Source organism: Trichoderma camerunense, assembly GCF_050948025.1.
Source record: "Trichoderma camerunense strain CBS 138272 chromosome Unknown V8C40scaffold_16, whole genome shotgun sequence".
NCBI lineage: Eukaryota > Fungi > Ascomycota > Sordariomycetes > Hypocreales > Hypocreaceae > Trichoderma > Trichoderma camerunense.
This window is the reverse complement of record NW_028145354.1, coordinates 611219-634893: the sequence shown is the minus strand read 5'-3', so window position 1 is coordinate 634893 and position 23675 is coordinate 611219. Positions and strand designations below refer to the sequence as shown.

General features: G+C 48.0%; 11 protein-coding genes across 11 annotated transcripts; 5 read left to right on the top strand and 6 right to left on the bottom strand.

The window, feature by feature from the left end:
• Positions 1-64: 64 nt before the first annotated feature.
• On the top strand, positions 65-2509 carry V8C40DRAFT_252651 (Transketolase, thiamine diphosphate binding domain-containing protein). The gene is made up of 2 exons (XM_083217442.1): positions 65-1512; positions 1573-2509. Exons 1-2 carry the CDS (start codon positions 223-225, stop codon positions 2443-2445), a joined length of 2163 nt encoding a protein of 720 aa, XP_083070226.1. The 5' UTR covers positions 65-222; the 3' UTR covers positions 2446-2509.
• Positions 2510-2585: 76 nt separating this feature from the next.
• V8C40DRAFT_252650 (NADP-dependent oxidoreductase domain-containing protein) lies at positions 2586-3831 on the bottom strand. The gene is made up of 3 exons (XM_083217441.1): positions 3650-3831; positions 3296-3574; positions 2586-3223 (listed from the first exon to the last, which is right to left on the bottom strand). The coding sequence occupies exons 1-3, from the start codon at positions 3752-3754 to the stop codon at positions 2630-2632; spliced, it is 978 nt and encodes a 325-aa protein (XP_083070225.1). The 5' UTR covers positions 3755-3831; the 3' UTR covers positions 2586-2629.
• A 410-nt stretch (positions 3832-4241) lies between these two features.
• On the top strand, positions 4242-6651 carry V8C40DRAFT_70429 (Zn(II)2Cys6 transcription factor domain-containing protein). Its single transcript, XM_083223332.1, has 5 exons — positions 4242-4505; positions 4661-4830; positions 4888-5448; positions 5511-5898; positions 5948-6651. Exons 1-5 carry the CDS (start codon positions 4415-4417, stop codon positions 6631-6633), a joined length of 1896 nt encoding a protein of 631 aa, XP_083070224.1. The 5' UTR covers positions 4242-4414; the 3' UTR covers positions 6634-6651.
• V8C40DRAFT_252647 (transcription factor domain-containing protein) lies at positions 5921-8381 on the bottom strand. Its single transcript, XM_083217440.1, has 3 exons — positions 7917-8381; positions 7475-7865; positions 5921-7412 (listed from the first exon to the last, which is right to left on the bottom strand). The coding sequence occupies exons 1-3, from the start codon at positions 8289-8291 to the stop codon at positions 6670-6672; spliced, it is 1509 nt and encodes a 502-aa protein (XP_083070223.1). The 5' UTR covers positions 8292-8381; the 3' UTR covers positions 5921-6669.
• A 217-nt stretch (positions 8382-8598) lies between these two features.
• On the bottom strand, positions 8599-9476 carry V8C40DRAFT_281516 (MBL fold metallo-hydrolase; the record flags this gene model as incomplete). Its single annotated transcript, XM_083221624.1, has 1 exon — positions 8599-9476. Exon 1 carries the CDS (start codon positions 9403-9405, stop codon positions 8599-8601), a length of 807 nt encoding a protein of 268 aa, XP_083070222.1. The 5' UTR covers positions 9406-9476.
• Positions 9477-9926: 450 nt separating this feature from the next.
• V8C40DRAFT_268755 (tautomerase family protein) lies at positions 9927-10371 on the bottom strand (the record flags this gene model as incomplete). The annotated part of the gene is made up of 2 exons (XM_083219989.1): positions 9927-10193; positions 10246-10371. The coding sequence occupies 2 exons, from the start codon at positions 10369-10371 to the stop codon at positions 9927-9929; spliced, it is 393 nt and encodes a 130-aa protein (XP_083070221.1).
• Positions 10372-11582: 1211 nt separating this feature from the next.
• Positions 11583-12029, top strand: V8C40DRAFT_268754 (carbonic anhydrase; the record flags this gene model as incomplete). Its single annotated transcript, XM_083219988.1, has 2 exons — positions 11583-11830; positions 11891-12029. 2 exons carry the CDS (start codon positions 11583-11585, stop codon positions 12027-12029), a joined length of 387 nt encoding a protein of 128 aa, XP_083070220.1.
• A 220-nt stretch (positions 12030-12249) lies between these two features.
• Positions 12250-14039, bottom strand: V8C40DRAFT_276705 (sulfite oxidase; the record flags this gene model as incomplete). Its single annotated transcript, XM_083220877.1, has 2 exons — positions 12250-13729; positions 13822-14039. The coding sequence occupies 2 exons, from the start codon at positions 14037-14039 to the stop codon at positions 12250-12252; spliced, it is 1698 nt and encodes a 565-aa protein (XP_083070219.1).
• Positions 14040-14539: 500 nt separating this feature from the next.
• Positions 14540-16579, top strand: V8C40DRAFT_268752 (catalase; the record flags this gene model as incomplete). Its single annotated transcript, XM_083219987.1, has 8 exons — positions 14540-14662; positions 14757-14790; positions 14859-14988; positions 15043-15502; positions 15558-15845; positions 15907-15991; positions 16056-16454; positions 16515-16579. The coding sequence occupies 8 exons, from the start codon at positions 14540-14542 to the stop codon at positions 16577-16579; spliced, it is 1584 nt and encodes a 527-aa protein (XP_083070218.1).
• Positions 16580-16719: 140 nt separating this feature from the next.
• V8C40DRAFT_70405 (uncharacterized protein) lies at positions 16720-18845 on the bottom strand. Its single transcript, XM_083223331.1, has 3 exons — positions 17920-18845; positions 17700-17837; positions 16720-17629 (listed from the first exon to the last, which is right to left on the bottom strand). Exons 1-3 carry the CDS (start codon positions 18673-18675, stop codon positions 16892-16894), a joined length of 1632 nt encoding a protein of 543 aa, XP_083070217.1. The 5' UTR covers positions 18676-18845; the 3' UTR covers positions 16720-16891.
• A 1875-nt stretch (positions 18846-20720) lies between these two features.
• Positions 20721-23666, top strand: V8C40DRAFT_70393 (alpha/beta fold hydrolase). The gene is made up of 2 exons (XM_083223330.1): positions 20721-22589; positions 22658-23666. The coding sequence occupies exons 1-2, from the start codon at positions 20897-20899 to the stop codon at positions 23596-23598; spliced, it is 2634 nt and encodes an 877-aa protein (XP_083070216.1). The 5' UTR covers positions 20721-20896; the 3' UTR covers positions 23599-23666.
• The last annotated feature ends 9 nt before the right edge of the window (positions 23667-23675 follow it).

Below are 23675 nucleotides of genomic sequence, written 5' to 3'. Positions count from 1 at the left end.
TCATTAACGGAATCGCACCGGATTCCTCAAAGTGGACGCATTACCCTCTACTGGTTTTCTGGCAATTATAGATTTGGAAGCTTGTAAAAAGTAATAATGCGGCTCGTTCAAGTTTTTTCCTCTTCTTCTTCGTAGTGGCGGCCGGTCTGATTCTCCAGGGTGCCCGATTCTCTCAATCACACTGCTGCATTCGTTGCTTTCTCTCACCTACTTTCAGCAAAAATGGCTCCTGGAATCCTATCCCCCGAGAAAACACATACGACAAATGTTGTATCAGCTAGCTTGAAAGAAGATTCTGGGATTAGATCTCAGCGAAACAAAGAGCATGAGTTGGTCCTCAAAACCTTTCGACTGCTCATCAGCGATCTCTGTCAGCAGTTCAATGGCGGCCATCCAGGTGGCGCCATTGGTATGGCTGCCATCGGAATTGCTCTGTGGAAGTACGTGATGAGATACGCGCCGCTTCAACCAGAATTCTTCAACCGGGACCGATTCGTGCTCTCAAATGGCCACACCTGCCTCTTTCAATACACTTTTCTGCATTTGACGGGATATCGCGATATGACAATGGATCAACTCAAATCATATCACTCAAAACGCTGGGACTCCATCTGTCCCGGCCATCCAGAAATCGAGATTGAAGGTATTGAGGTGACAACAGGACCTTTGGGGCAAGGAGTCGCCAATGCTGTTGGCCTCGCGATGGCGACAAAGAATCTTGCAGCCACCTATAACCGACCCGGATTTGACATTGTATCGAACCACACATGGTGCATGATTGGCGATGCTTGCCTGCAAGAGGGCGTGGCACTAGAGGCCATCTCCTTCGCGGGTCATCTCAAGCTAAACAATTTGACAATCATATATGATAACAACCAAATCACTTGTGATGGTTCAGTCGATCTGACCAATACCGAAGATGTCAACGCTAAAATGATGGCGTGCGGCTGGGATGTGATAGATGTCGAAGATGGGTGCTACGATGTAGACGGTATTGTGGCCGCATTAGAAAAGGCGCGAGCCTCGGCGGACAAGCCAACATTTATCAATGTCAGAACAATCATCGGATTAGACAGCTCTGTTGCCGGACAAGCGGAAGCTCATGGAGCTGCTTTTGGTGCCGACGATGTCAAGCGGATGAAGCGATCATATAGCTTCAACGAGGACGAGTACTTTGTCGTTGGGGACCAAGTCCGCCAATTCTTTTCGGATCTACCCAGCCGCGGAGAGCAGATTGTATCACAGTGGAATGATCTTGCGGGGAAATATGCAGATGCTCATCCTCTACTTGCCGAAGAGTTCCAACGACGTCGGAATGGAAAGCTTCCATCTGACTGGAAGACTCTGATACCCGGCCCTGACAACTTTTCTGACAAACCATTGGCGACACGAGCATCGTCTGGCCTAATGATCAACCCCATTGCTAAGGAGATCAATTCCTTTATGGTAGGCACGGCGGATCTCTCACCATCTGTGCATATGGCGTGGGATGGCAAACAAGATTTCCAACACGTAAGTGAGATTTCTAGCGAACGATGCACTCTCTGAATGATTGATTAACTCCATATGTAGCCTAATCTTCGGACAGCTTGCGGGATCAACGGTTCTTACGCCGGTCGGTATATTCACTACGGCGTACGAGAGCATGCTATGTGTGCCATCTCAAACGGCATGGCAGCTTTTACTCCTGGTACTTTTATCCCAATTACCAGTTCGTTTTTCATGTTTTATCTATATGCAGCACCAGCTGTACGAATGGGTGCTTTACAACGACTCAAGGTAATCCATGCAGCGACTCACGATACCATCGGAATGGGAGAGGACGGGCCAACTCATCAACCCATCGAGTTGGCGGCACTGTTTCGAGCCATGCCAAACTTGCTATACATCCGCCCTGCAGATAGTGAAGAAACAGCCGGTGCCTGGATTGCCGCCATTGAAGTCCAAGATGCGTCTTCAATCATTTCAACTTCGCGACACAAAGTGCCACAGCTCAAACAGACACGCCGAGATGGTGTTGCAAAGGGCGCCTATGTAGTTCAAGAAGACGACGATGCGCAACTCACACTCATTGGCGTCGGCGCAGAATTGTCGCACGTCTTAGATGCTGCCGTCGTGCTGCGAGATACAAAGAGCATTCGATGCAGAGTAGTCAGTTTCCCATGCCAGAGGCTGTTTGAGGGCCAATCTTTGGATTACAAGAGAAATACTTTGCGGAGACACCGCAATATCCCAGCAGTTGTGGTAGAGCCATATGCACCTAACGGTTGGGAAAGATATGCAGACGCAAGTATAAGCGTGAGACGATTCGGACACAGTCTCCCAGGTCCTGAGGCGTACAAGTATTTTGGCTTCGATGTTGACAGCATTGTGTCCAAGGTATCGGGTTATTTGATGAGAATCAGTCAAGATGAAATTTTGAAACGAGAGTTTCTCGACTTGTAGGGCCTATATAGAGCTTCATGGTCAACAGGGTAGATCCAAATACAACATTATAATAGTTTAAATTGAAGACACCTTTAGCCATTACGCAATTTGACACTAAACAAGAAATGTACTGATATCGGACAAGAATTTGTCTGCAAAAAAAGTTTATATAACATATTCTAGGTAGTAAACATAAACTATCTTACGCAAAAATGCGGATAGGCTGCGCCAGATAGAATCCTGGATCATTGAATCGCAATCCTTGATCAAGAGCTGAAATATCCTCCAATTCGTCTTTTGTCAGGTCAAACTCTGTGACTTGCAGATTCTGCCCCAGTCTCTCGCGATTGTTGGACTTTGGTATAACAGCCACATTTCTCTGAGTTGCCCATCGCAGTAGTACTTGCGCAGGAGTAACGCCATATTTCTCGGCCGCTTTCTTCACTGGTTCCGTATCGAAGAGGAGCGCTGTCACTTTAGCTCTTTTGGAGAAAGCCGGAGGTAGCTCCAAGAAGCTTTGTGGTCCAAAGCTAGAGTATGCTGTTACAACAATGCCGTTCTCTTGCGCCATAGCAACCAAGTCTGACTGCACCAGGTATGGATGGTGTTCGATCTGTAGGGATGAGATCGGATGGCGTGCATAGGAGAGTATGTCATAGATGGCCTGCGCTTGGAAGTTGGAAATCCCAATGCTGTGTGCGATGCCCTGATCAACCACCGTTTCGAGCGCTTCCCAAGTTTCGCGAATTGCGACCTTGTCCAACGATATGGTTCCTACTTCATCCATCCACCATGCCTGCATCATTAACACACCAGAGGTCAATAGATGCTTCCTAAAGAGCGGCGGTGATAACAAAAAAAAACTTACAGGAAACTGCCGAACAGCAGGATCAATATACTCCAATGCGCAGGGGAAGTGAATGAGATACAGGTCAATGTACCCCAGGCCCCATGCTTCATTCTGCTTTTTGGCCATAGCTAACGCATGCTCTTTTCGGTGATAGTTATTCCACAGCTTTGTAGTGATGAATATCTCTTCACGCTTCACCAATCCCTCATCAATAGCTCGGCGAATACCTTCTCCAGCCTCCTTTTCGTTCTGATAATCGTAGGCGCCATCGAAGAGACGATACCCGACTTTGATTGCCTATTGAAGAAGAAAAAAAGGCATGAGTCACAGTTCCTATGTCTTTTCCTGTATGTAGACACTAATATTACTTACATTGTATACGGTTTCTGCTGCTGTTTCTCTAGGAACTTTCCAGAGTCCGAACCCAACGAGAGGCATTTCACGGCCGGAGGCCAGAGACACAGTAGTTTTTCCCATTTTGTTAATTGCTTTGTTTCTTTGTTTGTAGATCAAAAAATTAGGTTACTCTTGGAAATCAAGATGAAATAAGTTGTCGGCTTGTCTTTGAGAGCTGTATAACTGCATACTTCATGTAGTATCTGATTCTCTCGGGTTGCCATTTCAGGCATGTATAGCCACCACCTGGTTCTGACCAAGAAACAAAAACGCGTGCTGCTTCGGCTGATTCATCACATCGCAGATGTCGCTTCTAAAGAGAATCTGGGTGTTTCGAATTGCCCTTTCTTCTGCGTCAACCTTGTAGACTATGGAGACTCACTCAGTCTCTCCTTAAACTACTTCATTCCCATCCACAATCAAGAACTTGTAGTCTTTCGCTGCCCATGTATCGCATGTGGGTTGCATCCAGTTTAGTTGATCAATAGCGTCTGGTAGCGTTGAGACCATTTAGCCAGCGACGCCCTGGTGATGACGGCTTATAGCCGTATTAAATTAACCGAAGCTGTGCCTAAGTCTACTGAAATAGGGAAAAGAAACCACTTCGGTGAGGAAGCAATCATCAGCGCTGTGTCAACGCCCATGCCACCTTACGGTCCATATTGAGCTCCTCAAGCTATCCGCCGAGCAGGATCGAGAAATTTGCCTGAAACTACCCTGGCAAGCATCTTGAAATATGTCATGGCGCATCAAGAAACTGAGAGTCCCAATCGCGTACAGAAGAAACGAGCGAGAACGGGTTGTTTGAGGTGTCGCACTCGGCGGCGAAAATGTAAGATAAGAAACACCAGATGTTGAGCTCTATGGATCTTCATAGCACGTATCTTTCACCACTCAAGGTTCCACTTTCATCTGCGCGCTTGCAATTACTATCTTTGAATATCTGTATGCCTGAATAATCGATCCTTGTTTCTGACTCAACAATAGGTGATGAGCATAAGCCTCGCTGCCAACGTTGTATCGATGCCGAGGCAGAATGCGTCTATGGTCCGCGCCTCTCATTTTTGCAGAAGAACGCTTTCACTCTTTCTTCCAACACTCGAAATGATCCTTCGCCGAGAAAACCGAGTGGTCCTCCAAAATACTCCAAAGTTCAGGTTAGTGACTCCTCTGCTCCCTTTCTAGACTTCCATACTAACGAAAATACCAAATAGTTTGTAGATAATAGATCTCCCAAGCAGAAAGAAACCGGTCGAAATGAAGAGAGTCAAATTTCCATCCTATCTCCTCTTTCAGTCGAAAGAGAAAGCAATGATGCATATAATGATTCACCTTCGAATAACGGCCCGGTGGCGACTCCAGGCACGTCTGTTGGGGAACAGCAAAGTCTTTACCTAGGTTCGGATAACTTGTATGACGATTACGGTGGAAATTTCGAAAAAGAGCAAGATGCGCAAGCACAAAATGAGGCCACACCACATCTCAGTGGAGTCAATCAAGATCGAGATATAGGAATAAGACATGGAGACAGTTACGAGATTGCTCTAGATGTACTGATGACTCTTGGAACGGGAGACCCAGGTGTGGATGTGGATACGCCTACACCTGTAGCTCCAGTTCTTGGGAATATCGAAGAGATCAATGTGTCATCTCCACCATCAATACTAAAGAGCATCGATGATCTTGGGCCGATCAGCGCCCAAGTCGCAAATCAACTCTCTCTAGGACGAACGATTGAGCGTCTGAGGCATTACAGATATAAGATTGCGCCATGGGTAAGAAAGGACTCTTTCATTTACCATTTACAGCAAAATTCTAATAACACTCTGATCCTAAGCTCGATATGTGTGATATGGGACAGACTTTTGGTCTAGTTATTCCGCATCTTGCAATGAGATCCGAAATGCTATTCGATGCACTCTTAAAGTTATGCGCTACTTCATATTCAGCTACTATTTACTCCTCGGCATCAAACAACAGTCCAACAAGTGATTCGATTCATCCCGTATATCCTATTGAGTATCATCTTGAGCATGCAAAGATGTGGGAAGTCAAGCTCTGGTCAGTGTTAACAGCCGCAGAAGGCTTCCTCGTCGACCCTCCTAAATCATGGGATAATGCACTGGCAAGGAACAATTTTCTGCACATCGTCTATACACAGATGACAGAAAATAGTCCACTCCGAGTACTGAACGAGCGGATGTTATGGTTACTTGCGAGATTTAGTGAGTGAGACCCTTGCTTGCGCGTGGATAAATTTGTTGATAGTCGTAGGTATCTCTATTGCTTTGCTAAAAGCAACCACCTCTACCATCAATAGCAGTCTCTTAAGGAATCAACTTGAGAGCTCCCTCAGTAAGGGACGCAAGTCTAGGCACATCAGCCTCCATTTCGCCCACGAACCTCTTCTTCTATGTACAGAAGTGCTCGACTTCGCATTTGGAGATGAAGAAGTAGCAAGAAGTCTCAGTGCCGAACCAACAAAACCCCGAGCGGTTCGTTGGAAGTCTATTGTTGACAATCTTAATGATTGGTATACAAACAGACCCTCTACATTCCGTCCCGTTATCGAAATCAGCAACGACGAATTCTCATTTCCAATCATATACTTCACCAGCGGTGCAGCGACATTTGCGAACCAGCTATATCACACCGCAATGATGCTGATGCTAGCTCATAAGCCGAGGACACTGCAGCTTGATCAGCGTCGTTCATCATCATTATCGCAGTTGTGGCATGCGCAAAGGATATGTGGTATCGCCATCAACAATAATCGATGCGAATGTTGGGACCCATGTCTCCTCACATCTTTCTATCTGGCTGCCCAGAGAATGACGCACGAAAGTCAGCAAAGAGAAATACTGCTGGGATTTAAGCACATTGACAGTTTAGGTTGGCGTACTGATGGCTTTATTGAGCGGCTGAATCAAGATTGGCACACTTCGGAGCTTCTCGGATGAGAACAGACTGGTGATCTTTCAGTAGCACATACAGCTTCATCCAGTTTGGGTGTTTTGCCGCTGTCCAAGGGGAACATTCTTCGAACGAGAAGACTTCCGGACAGAATACCCCCATGCCGCTCCTAGATCAGGAATTCTCCAACAGGTTCCCCATCCTGTAGTAGACTCAATGTCACGAATCAGATCCACGAGTATCGTATGCTCTGACTCATGGCTAAGCAGTCTACCTGCCAACCACAGTGGCTGGATCGCATTATTTAGACATCCTTGATGAGGATTTGTCAGAGAGATTCCGCAAATGCGCTTCGCATGCCAGATAGATGACCCCGTCAAACCAGGTACATGGCTGTGTCTCCTGGACATCGATCCGAGCATCAAAATACAAGCAGTGTGATATAACTGATTGGATGAAATAGCTGCCCAGTGGAGATACAATATCTGGGGGAAGGGTTTCGATTCTATAATCTGTAACGGAACCAGCTCATTGGGACGATCGTCTATCCAGGCCTGTAGATCGTCCCATAATCTGGTCCAGCGTGATGTAAATACTTCGGCGGTACATCCGTTGGGAGCACCCAATTCGTCATGATGAGTGCGGTCTGAAACAAGTTCGCAAGCTTTGGCGCAGAGATAGACTGCATAGTTGGCATGCATATCCGGACTTTGTATGTTCTTGAAAGTCTGACGAACATTTGACTCGTCCGTGCCTGGAGGTAGCCAAGCAATAGGAGGGATCATGGTGCTTTGCGTGCCGTCCGATATTAAAGCTCCGCATAAATCTAAATCCAGATACTCAATGAGATTATTAGTGAAATAGGAAGCGCAAAAAAAACAAACGTACCCATCCTTGCGTGACACCAAAAGACCGCTTGAAGCAATCCGCCACAGAATCCATGGACTTCGAATGCATCGAAAAGAGCAGCGCATCCTTCTAAATGGCGGCGCCAATCTCTTGCACTGGCAGACATCATCTCAAGGCAGCAAAGTATTACACATATGGGAATTACTGCTTGGTCATGAGCCTGCAGAAGCGGCGTCAGCAGCCGGATTGCTTCTTGATACAGCTCCAGGCTATCGAAGCTCTTCTGAGGAGTCGATTTTCCATCGGAAGCATCTTTTCTCTCCTTCTGTCGCGCTGATATGGCCAAGATTGCACATAATAGAGCGGGAGAAGTCTGCGCGAGAAGAGGTACTTGCATCCCAAAAGCACGAGAGCTATCAAACATATCGAGCTACTCCTGAATCAATACAAGTTCGGATATGGGATTTATGGGCGAGCTTACCCATGGCGCAACTTGACTTATGTAGTTCTTGAGGTATTCGATTCGCCTGCCTTGTGATAGGAGGTGTGAGGTTGTGTGCTGTGTTGACGACCGATCTTCGCCACTATGTGTGTCCAACCCAGATATGAAGCTGTCGCCGTGAACCGGAGATGGTGGTGCAGTTTGCGCAGTGTTTAGCATCAACCAGCGCAATTCTTCTCGGGATGCAACATAGCCTGGGTCGAGCACGAAGTCGTCGAGCTGCCAGCCCGTTGAGGGAGTTGAGAACTCTTCAATGGAAACCCTGTATTCAGCATCTCGTAAGTCTTCATCTGCACCACTAGATCGGCCCTGGCCATCTAACGTGCTCCTCGGAGAGAATAGCGGAGATGCCATTTGAGAAGAGAGCCTGTCAGCCTCATTTGCAAAGGTGCTGCTTTGATCTCAATATTTCTTGATGGACATGGTAAATGAGAACGAGTAATACGGGCGTGCTAAAAACGAGAGGCCGGTCTGTTCTGTTGTGTGTGATGAATAAGCCCTGCCGAAACAGGCAACTCTACGCACCGTGAAGCGAAAAGCCCGTTGTACCATTCATAGCAGATGAAATAAACATTTACATGCAAAAAAACCACTTTTATTTCTCTAAATTCTATTATCACATCTATACTATGAGAAAGATCTATTCTAAGCCTTACCAATCTTACAAAATTTTGGTATTAACTCCCGGGGCGAGAAACTTAAACTTGTCTTCAACCCCCTCTTCCTTTACCACCTCTTCTATTTCGCTTTTCCCCTCTTTAAACAAGCTCCATCCCTCGAAATGCAACGGAATAACAATATCTGGCTCAATATCGCGCATGAGCTGCACGGCTTGCTTACTATCCATCGTGATTTGAAGCATACCGCCCCCAAGTTTAGGAACCATGGCCTTGCCGAGACTAAATAGGGCAACAGAAACGTGAAACCGGTCTTTAATCTTGGCAAGCTCATCTATATAGACAGTGTCGCCAGAGAAGTATATGGCATTTGGCTTTCCGTCTGATGTACCAAAATGTTCTGCGGTGACGATAAATCCAAGGCATTCGCCGCCGGGGAGATGCTGACAAGGCGTTGCTGTAATTTCATACCGCGGACCGCCGCCGATTTGGAGGCTCACTGTTTCCCATGGCTTCATCCCGCGTACTGCTTTTCGTGGAGCAAGGTTTTGAGCTCCATCAGTGGTGGTAAAGACGTGTCGCCCATTGAGAAGTTGACGGCCCAAATCGTCTAGATTGTCTTTGTGATCCTCATGGCTCAGAAGAATGAGATCAATTGGTGGCAGATCTTCCAGGCTAAGGGGCGGCTGGTATGAATTGACCAGTCTGGCTCCCGATTTGCCAATCCACTCGGTGCCTTCCAGAGAGAAATAAGGGTCGGTGAGGATGGTAAGGTTGTCAAGCTCAATGATAGCAGTTGCCGTACCGACATGGGTCACGCGGACTGAAGAGTTGAGATTTGTGATGGCCATCTTAACAATCTTCGCTATGGTGAAAGGCCGAAAGTACGAGAGCTTATTCTCAAAGACTAGTCAAATTTGTGTCAGAGGTTGAGCAGTTGCTTTATGTGAATAGTGACTGATAAAGTTTCTGGCTTCTTTTCTCTGTGAGTTGGACGGACATCGCCTCTTTATAGAGAGTAACAAGAAGACTCTGGTTTATTAATATGAATATGGGTTACATACGTAAAGTCGCCCCGTAGCCGTCCGCCACCTTACGCCAATTCAATAGAAAGCGGTCTTAATCCGGTCACTTGATTGAGTGACGAGTGTTTTAAGTCCAACGCATTAGTCAATCGCGTTATTCTGACATGTGGGCAGATTTTGTGTGTCACTACTGGCCAGACTGGTACCTGGATTTTAAGAATACCCAATAGCCAGTTCTTCATTTATTCCCCTACTAGCCTGCACAGTCTAGCAGTAACTAATTCTAAGTCGTTCCACACGCATAAAGTTTCCACTATGGAATGGTTACAACATCTAGACTAACTTCTTCAAAGCTCTCCGGTAAGAAATTGTGCCCTTCCGTAGCCAAAGCTCCAATCTTCTTTAGCATTGGGCGTAACAGAGATGAGCAGATCGTTGCCCTTCAACCCACACTCCTTTTCCAGCCTCTCCCCCAGAGCTGCATACATAGCCATCTTTTGATCTCGATTCCTCCCCTGCGCAAAAATATGAATGCTGACAATGTCATCCGTACGTTCAAAGCCAAGACCGGTATTCCAGCAGATGACTTCCCATGGCTCGTGCTGGCTGAAGATCTGCAAAAGATTAATACTGCATCTGCAAAAATTTCAGGTACAATTCACAAACCTGGTACCTATCCCTCTCGGGAGCAGCAAATGTATCGATGAGGACTTGTTGGATCACATCTCCCATCTTCTTTAGTTGTTCGGGGCTTCTGCGTCCCCTGATGACGTCAATCTTGACAAAAGGCATAATTGATGAAGTAGTAATAGTTCGGAGATTTAGGTAGTTTAACTTTGAGAATACTGAGATATTACTGGTAACTCATTCCAAGTTGATACCTGCAGTATTTATCCTCCATTGATATCATTCGCTTGTTTCGCTAAGGTAGCTTCTCTCGACTATTTTACCGACACATCATGACGGCGTTCTACGACAGCATACCTAGCTACCCATTTTTCATCGCATGAAAATTTGTAAATCTCAATTCATTTCTCTCTTTTAGTGCAATATAGAAGAACTGTTATCTAATATTGGTCATGTCAAGTTTACAACTGCCCATTATAGTATACTAAAGAACTTACGTCTCTTGTTTCGCAGGACAGACGCAAAGTACCGATCTAAACAGCGCCCGATTCTAAACTCTTACAAGTAGCACCTTTCCGCTTTAGGGCAGTAGATCCCTTGTTTCCATACTCTCTTACAGCACTCTAGCTCTGTGCTGGTCAGCATATTTAACTTGCACGTACTGTAAACGGAGTCTTCAGTAAATGGCTGTGGATTTAACACAACAAGGCAGCGCAAAACTCCAAAGTTCTATGTAAAAATGGAAGGTATTTGTAAGCCAAGGACTCAGTATCAAAACTCCTAGCTCCTCGTTATTCTAGAATGGGATTTAATAACGGCAGTCAGTATTCAGCAAAAGGATTTGTCAGAGAGCGGCGTAATACTCCTCATGCGAGACGAGACTCGCAGTCCGAATTGGACCTTTTGAAGAAGCATCATTGAGGCCTCATAAAGCATGACTAAAGAAGAAATCCTTTCGTTTATCGTATGACACTATATCCAGGCAAGAAATTTCTCATTCTTGAACACCATTGACTTATCGACATCTATTCTACCATGGAATCGACACCAGCAATTGCAGACTTACTGGAGCGTAACAAGTGTGTATGCCCACCATTTGCTTCAACCAGAACGGAGACTTTAACAATTGTCCAGAATAATAGCAGAGAATTACAAGCCGTCGCCGTATCATACAGAACCTGGCTATGGGAAAAATCCATCTTTGATCAGTAAGGGTCCCAGTTTGTCTCTCGAAGCCTGAAATAAATTTTCTGATGATTTTATGTCAATTAACTTACATGGAAATTGTTCCAGTCACATGCAATGATCGCCGGTGTATACCGGAGAGATTCTTCAATATTCAGCCCGGTGGTAAGACAGATATGCAACATCAAGAAATGGCTATTAATGGTTGGCTCATAGAAGTTGTTGTCCACCGAAATGCTGGTGGTAGCGTTCAGCACGCCCTCAGAGATATTATCATTCTAGATGAAGTCTTGGGCCTCAAGGAAATAGCCATTGTCCACCACACCGATTGTGGTACCCTTCGATTTAGAGACGAAAACGTACGAAAGTCTCTCAAAGCGAAGACCGACCCTAAACACTGGCCGGAAATTGATGCGATGTATATAGGTGCAATTACTGAGTATGTTCTAGGACTGATTTGGAAGGTGATGATGCGATAATATGTTAACCATTGTCATAGTGTCGAACAAAGCGTTCGCGATGACCTTGAATGGCTCGGAACGACACCTTTCGTGAGGAAAGATTTAGTTGAAAGAACATTCGGGTTCATCTTTGACGTTAAAACAGGGTTAGTTAGTCCAGTGTCCTCCAGTGATTAATTATATCAAGAGAGGGAGAGAGCAACTTTAATTGGAAGTGGCCTGGGATCTTTACGGTAAAAGCACTCATCGTGATACAATACTCTGAGACCAATGGGTATAAGAACCAAGTTGTTTTTATTTATAGTAGTTTTATTTGTGAAATTTCCTACTTTTTTTCTTTGTGTTGCACTTTTATCTGAACTCGGTCAGACAAAGAAGACTCAGGAAAAAGAAACACTCAGTCATCTTCAGCATCACGAGGATCATGCTCCTTCCAAAACTTCTCATAGTCATCCCAACTCTGCGAGGGGAATGCAAGTGGCACAGTGATGGGACCAAACGGAATGCCCGCCTGTTCAAACTCCTTCAGGCGATCTTGAGTGGCCTTTCTGGTCTTGTTGACGCTGTAGATCGAGATTCGGTGACAAGAATGCGTGACGTGCAAGCCCCAATTCCAAGCCGTTCGAATGAAAGTCGGCTGAGTGTTCAAGGCACTATCCCAACAACGACACACAATCTCGACCCAGCCCTCGACGTCGCAAGGAAGTTCATACTCCCACGTGCGCCACGTCCACTTCCGCTTCTTTGAGAGGTTTTCGAGCGGTATAGTGTACCAATTGAATCCACCGTCTGCCGACAGTTCAACACGTTCAGGCCATCGACCTCCGCCGGAATAAGCCCAGCCCTTGCAGCGGATCTTGCCGTTGTGGATGCAGACTTGTTTGGTCCACGGCGACATAATTGCAGAACTAACTGGCATTTCTTGGATTTGAATGCCATCCGTCAACTTGAAGTTGTGCTTTCCCACCTGCTGGGGGAAGTAGAGGTACTCTTGGCTCTGGACTGGTGCTCGAGAGGGTTCCTTGATGGCCTTGATGCGGTAGAGCCATTTGACACTCCTGGCTCCAATGTATCCAAAGACAACAATACGGAGAGGATATCCGTGGATGGCAGGCAAAACTTCGCCATTCATCTCCCATGCGAGCATGACTTCGTTTGCTTTCACCTTGGACCATGGAACACTGACGAGATAATTCATAACCTTGTCATCCTTGAAATAGGTGTCGGCGCCGTAAAACTCCAAATGCTTGGCCCCGTTGATCAAGCCACCGCATTCTTTGATAACCTTTTTAAGACTGATACCAACATATGTAGCAGTGCCAATAGCACCCTCAGCCCAAGGTGCTTGAGGCACTTCGTCACCCTGGCCAGGGTATAGGAGAATCTGCTCAATACGGCGGGTTCCGGAGCACTGAATGGTGATAGTCTTCTCCATACGCGGAAACCTAGACTCGTCCATGAGGTCGTCCAGCGTGTATTCACGAGGCTTTGCGACAAGACCATCCATGGTGAAACTGAACTTGTCCTTGTCGATGAGCGGAATGCCTCCGTGGTTCCTCACAAAATGAAGTGAATTGGGAGTAATCGCCTTGTCCGTTACAAGACGCTTGGGCGGCTCTCCATTGTATGGGAACTGCAAAAGATGGAGCATGTCGGGATGCTTCTCCTTGAGGACCGTGGCCCACGAGTCGTCAGGAATATCCGTCAGTTCACCGCCAACGGCATGATGCCACATCTTCCAATGAGTTCCCGGGAGAACCGGGTTGGTTCCAGGAATGGGACCAAGTTGGAACTCTGGATTGGGTGGAAAGGTCTGCGAGGTGAGAATCTTGTGCGCGGCAGCCTTTTTGTCAGGGTAATTCTCCCACTCGACGAATCTTGGTTTGGTGTACATAGTCAGTACAGATGCAATCCAAGCGATGGTATTTATTCAAAGGGCATCTCTCTGCTACGGTTTATGATGACTTACCCAACCCATCCCTCGCGCTCTCTGGTAAAGAGCTTCTCTGGATCACCCACAGCTTTGATAGCCTCTTCATTCTTGCTCAAGGGCCCAAAGGTCTGAATAGTCAGAGGCTTGTTTTTGGGCCCGGTCATGTCAAGGACTGGGAGCTCAGCTCCAGCAAGTCCTTGCTCAATCTTCCACTCATCTGGTCGATTTGTGGTCTTCATTTCTAAATCAGGCATAACGGCGTCGATCTTTTCAACTTTTTTCAGAAGGGGCCCAGGTGAGCAGTGTGTATTAATTATGCTTGGGGTAGAATCGTCACGTTGCCGCCCAAGAAGCGACACTTCGATCTTATACCTAGGTAATTCACCCGCCAAAGCGAGAATGTGCGCCCAGAAACAAGCTCCATTGCTTCTGCTATCAATTAGCTTTCCTGACCCGGAGCTTCACAAAGTCTACCGATCTACAAGTGAACGTCATGGTGAATGTAACACGAACGATCGGCCCAATCACCTTGAGCGCAATTGCAGATATACTTTCTCGGCATGTGGTGGCTTAACCAGCTCCCAGCTCTTCACCCGTCCGGATTGGTGTGAAATCCATGGTTCGCGTCAGACCTGCAGGCCAGCTCGCAAACTAGTCGAACTCTGCGTTGTTAGTTTCATCACCAATTGCGTCTCTGGAAGACGCGGGACGCGATGCGGGGAGCTCAGCCAGCCATTAACCTTCGTCGACAGCGATGATGAAATTTCGAGATGAGAATGACGGATTACAGGATGTGCTGCATGAAATTACAAAAGCCAGCATATCTGGCGGTCGTACAATGGAAGTTTTGAAGATGTTGACCATCCTTAGATCCAAGGTCAATTGAAGTGAAATATTGACAAACGCTATGGTGAGCTGCAACCTACGCACTTGTTGTGACAATATCTGGACTTTGTGCTAAATATTTCAAGTCTTCCTCTAACCCAACTGCCACTTTGGCCAATGGTAAGGGACCAATTGGGGCATTCTTCTAACTACCAATTGTTTATCTTATGTTAACTGTGAATCTCTAGGCCAGCCAGCCAATCCAGGCACCGTGCAGCAAGTCCGCTATGGACAAACCAACGGTGGCTTGGTCCTCTTGAGCGATACCTATACTATCGAAATCCTCGCTCATTTTGCACGTGAACGCATTCCAGAGCGGTAGGAGAAGCTTCATTGCTACAACACAAGCACATGGCTCATTCTCTTTTACAGGAGCGTGCACGCAAAGGCTGCTGGTGCCTTTGGCGAGTTTGAAGTCCTCGAAGACATCTCTGATTTGACCGATGCAGACTTTCTCACTGGCATTGGAAAGAAAACCAAGGTTCTGACTCGCATCTCCACAGTCGGTGGTGAAAAGGGATCCAGCGATACAGTTCGAGATGTTCGAGGTTGGGCAACAAAGTTTTATACTGAGGAGGGTGTCCAGGATTTCGTCTTCAATGACCTTCCTGTCTTCTTCATCCGGGACCCGATCAAGTTTCCTTCCATGAATCGAAGCCACAAGAGACACCCGCAGACCAATGTTCCTGATAACTCCATGTTCTGGGACTTTCACAAAAACAACCCGGAGGGTATTCACGCTTTGATGCACTTGTTTGGACCGCGTGGTATCCCAGCTTCCCTGAGGAACATCAATGGCTTTAGTGTTCACACTTACACCTTAAACAAATCCGTGAGTCAGGTCTTTGATCTAATATGGCACTCATTCAAAAATTAACAATTTATAGGATGGAAGCTACGTCTATGTCAAGTGGCACTTCAAGCCCGACGATGGGATCAAGACTATGGACCCAAAGGTCGCTGTCCGCCTCGCTGGCGAAGACCCAGACTACCATGTCAAAGATCTCTTCAAAGCCATCGAGAAGGGCGATTACCCAACCTGGTCGGTGTGCATCCAGGTCATGAAACCAGAAGACGTCAAGTCGGCGCCCATTGACATTTTCGACTGCACTTATACTTGGCCATATGAGAAATATCCTCTGCGTCGCGTTGGCCGCTTGACCTTGAATCAAAATGTTCGTGACCGTGACGCATATACTACTCCATAATCAGAATACTGATGTTACGTCTTCGTAGCCGAGCAATTATTTCCAGGACATCGAACAGGCCTGCTTCTCACCGTCTAACATGGTCCCAGGCATCGGGCCATCCGCAGATCCGGGTATGTACTCTTTTCGCTCTCGTTTGAGAATTCCGTATCATGGCTAATGGAGATAACTGTTCAGTCCTTCAAGCACGCATGTTCAGCTACCCAGACGCCCATCGCTACCGTGTTGGCCCCAACTACTTCCAGCTCCCACCCAACAGGCCAACTAACAAGGTGTACGCACCATATGTGCGGGATGGTCCCGGAACCATCAACGGGAACTACGGGGGTGATCCTGATTACGTCTTCTCACAACTCCGTCCAGTTTCCAAGAGCGCCAGGCTTCAAATGCCGCTTCAAGAAAAATGGAACGGACAAGTAACGCCTTTTGCGACGTCGGTTACCGACAAGGACTTTGAGCAGGCTCGCAAGCTTTGGGAGATTATCTGCAAAGAAGAGAACGGCAAGGAGCAGCTCCTTCATAACATCCTTCCCACGCTGGTGGATATTCCGGCAAGCCTGAGGAAAGATGTGCTGGGTAAGTCATATGAATGATAACCCTTATCTATATTCTTACACAATTCTGACGCTTGTGAAGACTACCTTGGACGTGTCGACAAGACCTTGAAGGATTGCCTTGAGCAAGGACTTAAGGGCAAATAGTGCGAGTCACTACCTGAAAGAAAAATTGGCCTGGAATTGTGTTATGCATATCACAGAATGATGGATTGACTTCATACCTATTGTAGTCTAGGACCAAGTGAAAAATAACTTCAAGTATGATGAACTGTGAAAGTTTAATACTCCTAGTGAATAAGTGAAGGCTGTTAATGTGGTACTATGAATAAGCAAATGAACTGTTCAAACTCCAAGCATCATTTACCAAAATGCAATTACGCCAGCCCGCCGATTCTCCTCCCTTCTCGTGATATCGTCAATCAGTCAGCTCGTTGAAGTTGAAAGGCGCAACACCGTTTACATTCCCGTTCTCCCGAGCTCTTTACACCAGAGTCTAAACTTCCACTTCTCAATCATTGATCTTTGCTGCCCATCCTGTACTCCCGCTTTGTTAATTCCTGTCGCAGTTTCGCACCACATAGTCTTTGTATTGACGACAGCTCTAGCTACCCAGATAGTTTGCGCCATAAACAGTCCTCCTGGAAGGTCAATTCCATTGCTTGGAGCAGCTGTGTCGGAATCCAGCCCCATGGCCAGTCTAGCCAGTGATTGACACTCCGACTCAATGTGAGGATAGCGAGATGGAGCAAGAGAAGTCAATAGTCGCCTCTTCAGCATGCTGCACATGGTATGAGTGCCTAGCAAGACCTGCCACGGCATATACCTTCTTGAAGAATCCCAGTGAGTAGCAAATTTTGGTGCCATCAAAGGACTATCTTTTGAACAAATTTTCTCTGCCACAGTTTTGTGTTTTCGCAATAAGCCTGCCCACATGTCCAAGTGATCAAGGTCCCTCTGGATGCGCTTGATTGTCGTTTCGATGATGGATGGCCGGGGCTCGACGGGCGCCAGGACCAAATCTGTGACCAGCTTGAATATGTTTGGTCCGTAGACGAGACTGGACCACAGTTCATGCATGAGCTCGCTCTGTGTCGAAGGGATCGATGGGTCGTTGCAAATGGCGGCGCGTAGGACTCTTTTCCATGGCTCTTCGGCTAGGAAACAGAGTTTATTGCTGAGGAATGCTTCGGTGACCTTGAAACACGGCGAGTCAATCACGAGGTCTCTTTGTAACTATACCACCAGCAATAATATGTAGACGTACTATCGGGCCAATATGGGCCATGAACAAAGCTAATTCAAAGTCTGTCTGAAACCTGTCGGGACCGCGAAGCTGAATCAGCCGGGCAGCGCCTCCAGCATGACATATCCAAGAATTCATTTGTGGTTGAGGATTTAGAAGCTATACAAGGTGAGAGAATGTGACAGATTAGCAGAGAGACTAACGCGACATCAGCCGAGCGTTGGGTTCATGAGCACCGTACCTCAAAGATTCCAAGCAACTCTGTGGCGTACAGCGTCTCTTGAGACATTCGAAGTGCATCGTCATCGATTGCTTTCTGAACTTCATTCAAAGCCTTGGCGTAGTGACAAAAGACCATTCCATCTTCTTCCTCAGAAGTGCAGTTCGTGACCGAATTCCGCGTAATCTGATTCAATCTTGCAACAAGGCAATCGACGGTGTAGGTCAAGGCAGCGACCTTTCCATATCGACTAGGTAAATAGGATAGTAGCCTTCGGCTTTGAAGATGTGACAGCGGCGATGAAGAAAGCACATCTCCAGCCCGTCCGGAATTGGAGGTGAAGCAGGAGATGCTAGCGAATCCGAGATGCAGACTTGTTAAGGGCGCTATCAGTTCCAAGATGGGAAACTCGGCATTCATTTTCCGTTCGACGTCATTAACAAATATCGTATGAAGGCGTACGATTTGCTGTTTCATGGCTTGTGTGTCGTCGCCTACCAATTTCTTCTTCTTTGTCGGCTTATGCTTGCGTGACTGGCTTTTGCCTCCTTTCCCAGAGGGCTTAGAGGCATGACGAAGACTTGGATTCTCTTCTCCACGTAACACGGACTCTGGATATTGGATAGTATTCCCGCGATAATTTTTCCTTTGTTTTCTTGTGGTGGCCACATTTTTCATGGCATGGCGACGGATCAAGGTGCGCGACTTGGGATCCTGAGGGACTCTGTGATTGTCGTAACTCACCCAGGAGAAAGTCGCGGGTGCCTCCATTGTCATTCGATGTTGGATTTAATAGCTGTTATTAGTGAGGATCATTTACAACAATGCCAACCCGATTTGGACACATGTTCTTCAGAGAAATACAAGGGAAGAGTCATGAGTCCGTCTGGAATGGAGAATGGGAGCTACAACTGCTCGACTTTGGCAATTCGTCTGCCAAATCATCGATGAAACGGATTACACATCTCGGAGTTGGAGATCTAGGCACTAAACTATTTTTGGGCAGTAGATGCCTTGTTGTGTTTGCCCACAGTGTAAGCCACTCAGACTCTAGACGACTTTGACGATTCGACTGCTGATAAAAGCAACGCAGCTCCCAAAGCTTAAAGATGAAGCTCCCGCCGTTGATTGTAGGTACCAAATCGGAATTTAGCTACCGAAAAGCTACCAAAGACGAAATGATTTGAGATTCGATAGGTAATACGCAGGTAATATGAGAGGTATCCACCGAGTCTCGTATCAATCAATTACATGAACTGAACTGCATTTTCGTATAGCATTCCCGGGTAGGCCAGCAAACTTGGTGAGAGCTTCAACTAACCTCAGTGCCATACTTGTGTAGCTTCAAAGGCTCCTAATAGCTGTGTGCTATGAAAAGATCCTGATAATATTGTTTCTTTACGGTTAACTGCTGCTCGTTCCCTGAATAATCCAGTTCGACAATGCTTTTTCTTGGCTCTCAACTGCCGTCTACTTCATCGGAATGGCCGTATAATTGCAATCTGTTCTGACATCACTACTGGACGGATGAAATAAAGCTTGCCCGTCGCATTGATGTCATCTGCCCCAACTTGCCTCATTTCAAACAATTAATTACCTGTTGTAGATCGGCAGCGGACTTGTTGAGCTTCTTGTGCTAGGGGGGGCTGTTAGCTTGGGGCGTCGTGTAGCTGTCTAGAGACTCCAAACGTATCACCACAGTCGCACAAATGCCGGGCACAATCCCTGTCTGTATACGACAAGCAAGCAGCAGGACAGACAGTCCATCGGGATTGTCCAGCTTGTACTTTAACGGCTAACCTTGGTTATTTGCCTACTTACCAATGCACAGCTTCGGCATTAAACACAAGCTGCATGTAACTATGGACTTACAGTAGCGTGCAGCTCAGCTATCACGACGAGAAAAGAAGAAGGCTCGGAATGGGGTCAACTTGCAGCCGGACCCGGACCCCTACAAGCTACAAACCCTTCCAAGCTCTAACTCGTCCAATCCTTCTCCACCAGACTACGAGAAAAAACAAATTTTGGAATCCCTGCCCACGCCACCAAATCAGCGGCCGCGACTCCGTCTCCAGCCCGTTCGCGCGACCGAATCAGTGCTTCGATCGCTTCTCCAGCCGCAGGGGCTCTTCGTGGGATCCCGGTCCTTGCAGCAGCCAAATCCGTGATCCCGTGCCTGCAGCCAGAAACCTGAGGTGATGATTGATTGGTGTGGGCCGGGACTGTCGAAAGGGGGCCGTCTATCAATTGTCAAATCTCCCGTGAGCCCGCTAACAAGGCAGCTATTGAACGATTGTGCTGCTCTGTTCTGTTCCGTTGCTTTCTGTCCTTGTCTTGTTCGTGATTGCTGCTGGCTGGCTTTTTTGTCTTTGTGCTTTGTGCGTGTCTTTTGTGCCCGCGTGTCTCAGACACACAGCGCGCGTGAATATCTCCTCGACCTGCAGATGCGTGAGTGCAACCCGGATACACAATTTGCATTTGCATTTTCGTTTGCATTTGCATCTTGAATAGACGACGCAGCTAACGTTTGGACTGTGCTAGTCTCCGGTCAAATCTCCCAGCCTTCTTTGTCTCAAGCGCCGCTGAGTGACTGACGGTCCATGCTCCGAACCGCTCGTCTCCGCCCTCTTTGTCTTTAAGCTGCATCCGAGCTCAGACTATCGCACGCCTCACAGCTGAAAATAAGAAAAAACCCTTCTTTTTTTTCTTTTTTTGTCTCTCGACGGCCCGGGTTCACTGGCATTGGTTGGATTGCCCTGCACCGTGTCCCCGTGTGCGAGTGCGAGTGTGGGGGAAAGGGAATTCATTCATGCACAACCAAGACGCTCACAGACGTTTGTTTGCTGCCGCCGGGGCCAGAAGAACGTGGCTGCGTGCGCCAATTTCACCTGCGTTGCAGCCAGGCGAGACACTCCCGTCGGTCGACATTAGACACTCGCCGTCTCAGGCCCGTTGGACACGTCGCCCTGCGGCTGGCCGCTGCTGCCCACCATAAACCATGGATCGCACCTCTATAGATACCATGCCCCCTATCCCAACACGCACCCATCGGGTTCACTCGTCCCAGCGCAGCCGCATATCGTCAACGCCCACCTCTGCCGCCCGGAAACGATACGCCATTCCTCCTGGCAGCCCGGAAATCATCTCCAGCCTCATCCAGAGCCTTAGCGCCATTGCCGAGCCTGCCAACCACCACTTCGACAACGGCTTGGTGCCCACGAATCTGTCCCTGCCAACGAGCCCAAATCCCGGTCCCCATTCCAACTCCAGGCGCGGCTCTGGTAGTTTCGGTGTCGACTACGGAGCGTACAAACAGCGTTCTCTTCATGAAGACCACGCTGTGCCCGTATCCCTCGACGATCTTGCTGCTAGCCCGCCTGTTATCCGCACCGCCAAACCCCCGAGCGGTTTCTCCCCTTTGACCGCGCCGCAGAGCCCTCGGAGCCACCGCAGCACCAGCCGTGAGAGTGGCTTCAGATCCTTTATACGTAGCGCCGCAACTTCTCGCCCCTCGTCAACGGGCTCCTTTGCATCCAAGAATGATGATGCCCGCAGTATCGGAAATCTATCTGTAGAACGTGGCTCAGCGCCGCATCCGGAGCTTAGGCCACGCCGGTCACTCGATAGCTGGGGGAAAAAGTCTAGTCGAGGCAGCAAGGTGCTCAGCTATATGGGCTCTAAAGAGCACCTTCGTGAGCCGCAAATCGATAGGAGACGAGCTTCTTCTACCCCCATAGTTGGCGGCAGTTCAGCAGCAGCAGGGAGTAGCATTCACAGCGCAAGCAAGACGGATAATTTCTTTGCGGGAGGCGCCATCAACGAGGAACCAGCGCCAATTACTACTGATGATTCCCTACTGGGAGACGGCCTGCATCACATCCCGGTCCGTGATTCGAGTCTGCGCAACTCGAGCTCAAGTAGAAAACGAGCCAGTACCCGACGATCAATGAAAGAGGGCGAGGCATCTATAAGTGATAAGATCGTCGAAACCACCGAATCGGGTTACGGCCGCGACTTTTCGAAAATGAAGCACCGACGCTCAGATTCAGACACCGGCAAGACGTTTTTGTACGACGTCGAAGAGATTGCTCCCCCAAAGCTAAGGACGAAGGCATCTAGTACGTATCTGAGTGTGGATTATATCGCAGAAGAGAGACCGGACGAGCTCGAGGACGATGGGGCTCCCTTCCCATCTGTCTCGCAGGGACGCCGACGAGATGAGCTTGATCGCAAAGACCATCGGCTCTCTACACGTACACATCCTGGCCCCAACGAAGGGCTTCGCCTGAAGCGCAGCAGCTCCAGACTAAAGCGCCTCTCTGCGCCGCTCACTCCACAAGAGAACAAACGACCCGAGGAGCCCGCTCAATCTGTCAAGCCCACAGGTTATGAGCGACCCCAATCTGCTGATTCAATTGATGATGCTGTTGAATCATACCTTTGCTCGCCGCGCTTATCCCAGAAAATTCGCCATCCTCAAACCGGCCGAATCATTTCGTTCTCAGAGGTTGGAGACCCGGAAGGATTTGCAGTTTTCTGCTGTGTAGGAATGGGCTTGACAAGATACATTACTGCGTTTTATGATGAGCTGGCGTTGACGCTGAGGCTTCGTCTTATTACACCTGATCGACCTGGGGTGGGAGACAGTGAGCCTTATACTGACGGGACAAGCACACCGCTCAGTTGGCCTGGTAAGTTGCGACGCCTTGACGAGATTGACGCAATCTTGATGCATGAATGCCTGCTTACCGATAGATAGATGATGTATACGCAATTTGTCAGACCCTAAAAATCACCAAATTCTCTCTCATGGCTCACTCTGCTGGCGCCATCTACGCCTTGGCCACGGCTCTTCGCATGCCCCAGCACATCCGGGGCAAAATTCACCTTCTGGCACCTTGGATTCCGCCTTCGCAGATGAACGTTTTTGGATCCTCGCAGGCTAATCCGCCGTCACACACGCTTCCAACTGCTCAGAGAATTCTACGGGTGTTGCCAACCTCTTTCCTCAAGGCGGCCAACAGCAGCTTCATGTCGGCAACTAGCTCATCCATTACAAGCTCTCTGCCAAAGAACCCTCGCCGAACGAAGCGCAAAGCGGGACAGAAAGATGGAAATAGCCGAAATGCCACACCGTCCACAGACAAGGAGAATGCGAACCAAGCCGCGGATGGCAAGGATTCAAACGGGACACTGGTCAATGATGGGGATTTTGCAGCTACCAACGCTGCTGACGGTTTGGACAAGGCGCTGCCTCAAGTTCCTGCTGGCAGCGACGCGCCTCCAGTTATGGATCCCCTCGCTGAAAAGGAGCGACAACAAACTTATGATATACGACTGACCCATGCCATTTGGGAACTTGCTACGACGAATGCGAATCCAGCAGTCGATTTGCTTATCTGTCTGGAAAGACGGCATACCATTGGCTTCCGATACGTCGACATTACCCGCCCTGTGATTATTCGCCATGGTAGTAGAGATACTAGAGTACCTGTCGAGAATGTCAAGTGGCTGGGCAAGACCATGCGCCGGTGCGAAGTCCGCGTTCTCGAAGGAGAAGGGCACGGATTAATGGCAAGCGCCACAGTCATGGGCTCCGTGTTGATGGAGATTAGCAGAGAGTGGGAAGACTCGGTGAAAGCAGCGGCGAGTGAAGGAAAGGAGCGCGAGAGAGGACGACGAGGAGCCCCAGGCAAGTAAGCTTGCGCGGTCTTTGGCATATACTTCTTTGATCGAGATATAACTGGTCATATATTGAGAGGATTTTTTTTACTTCA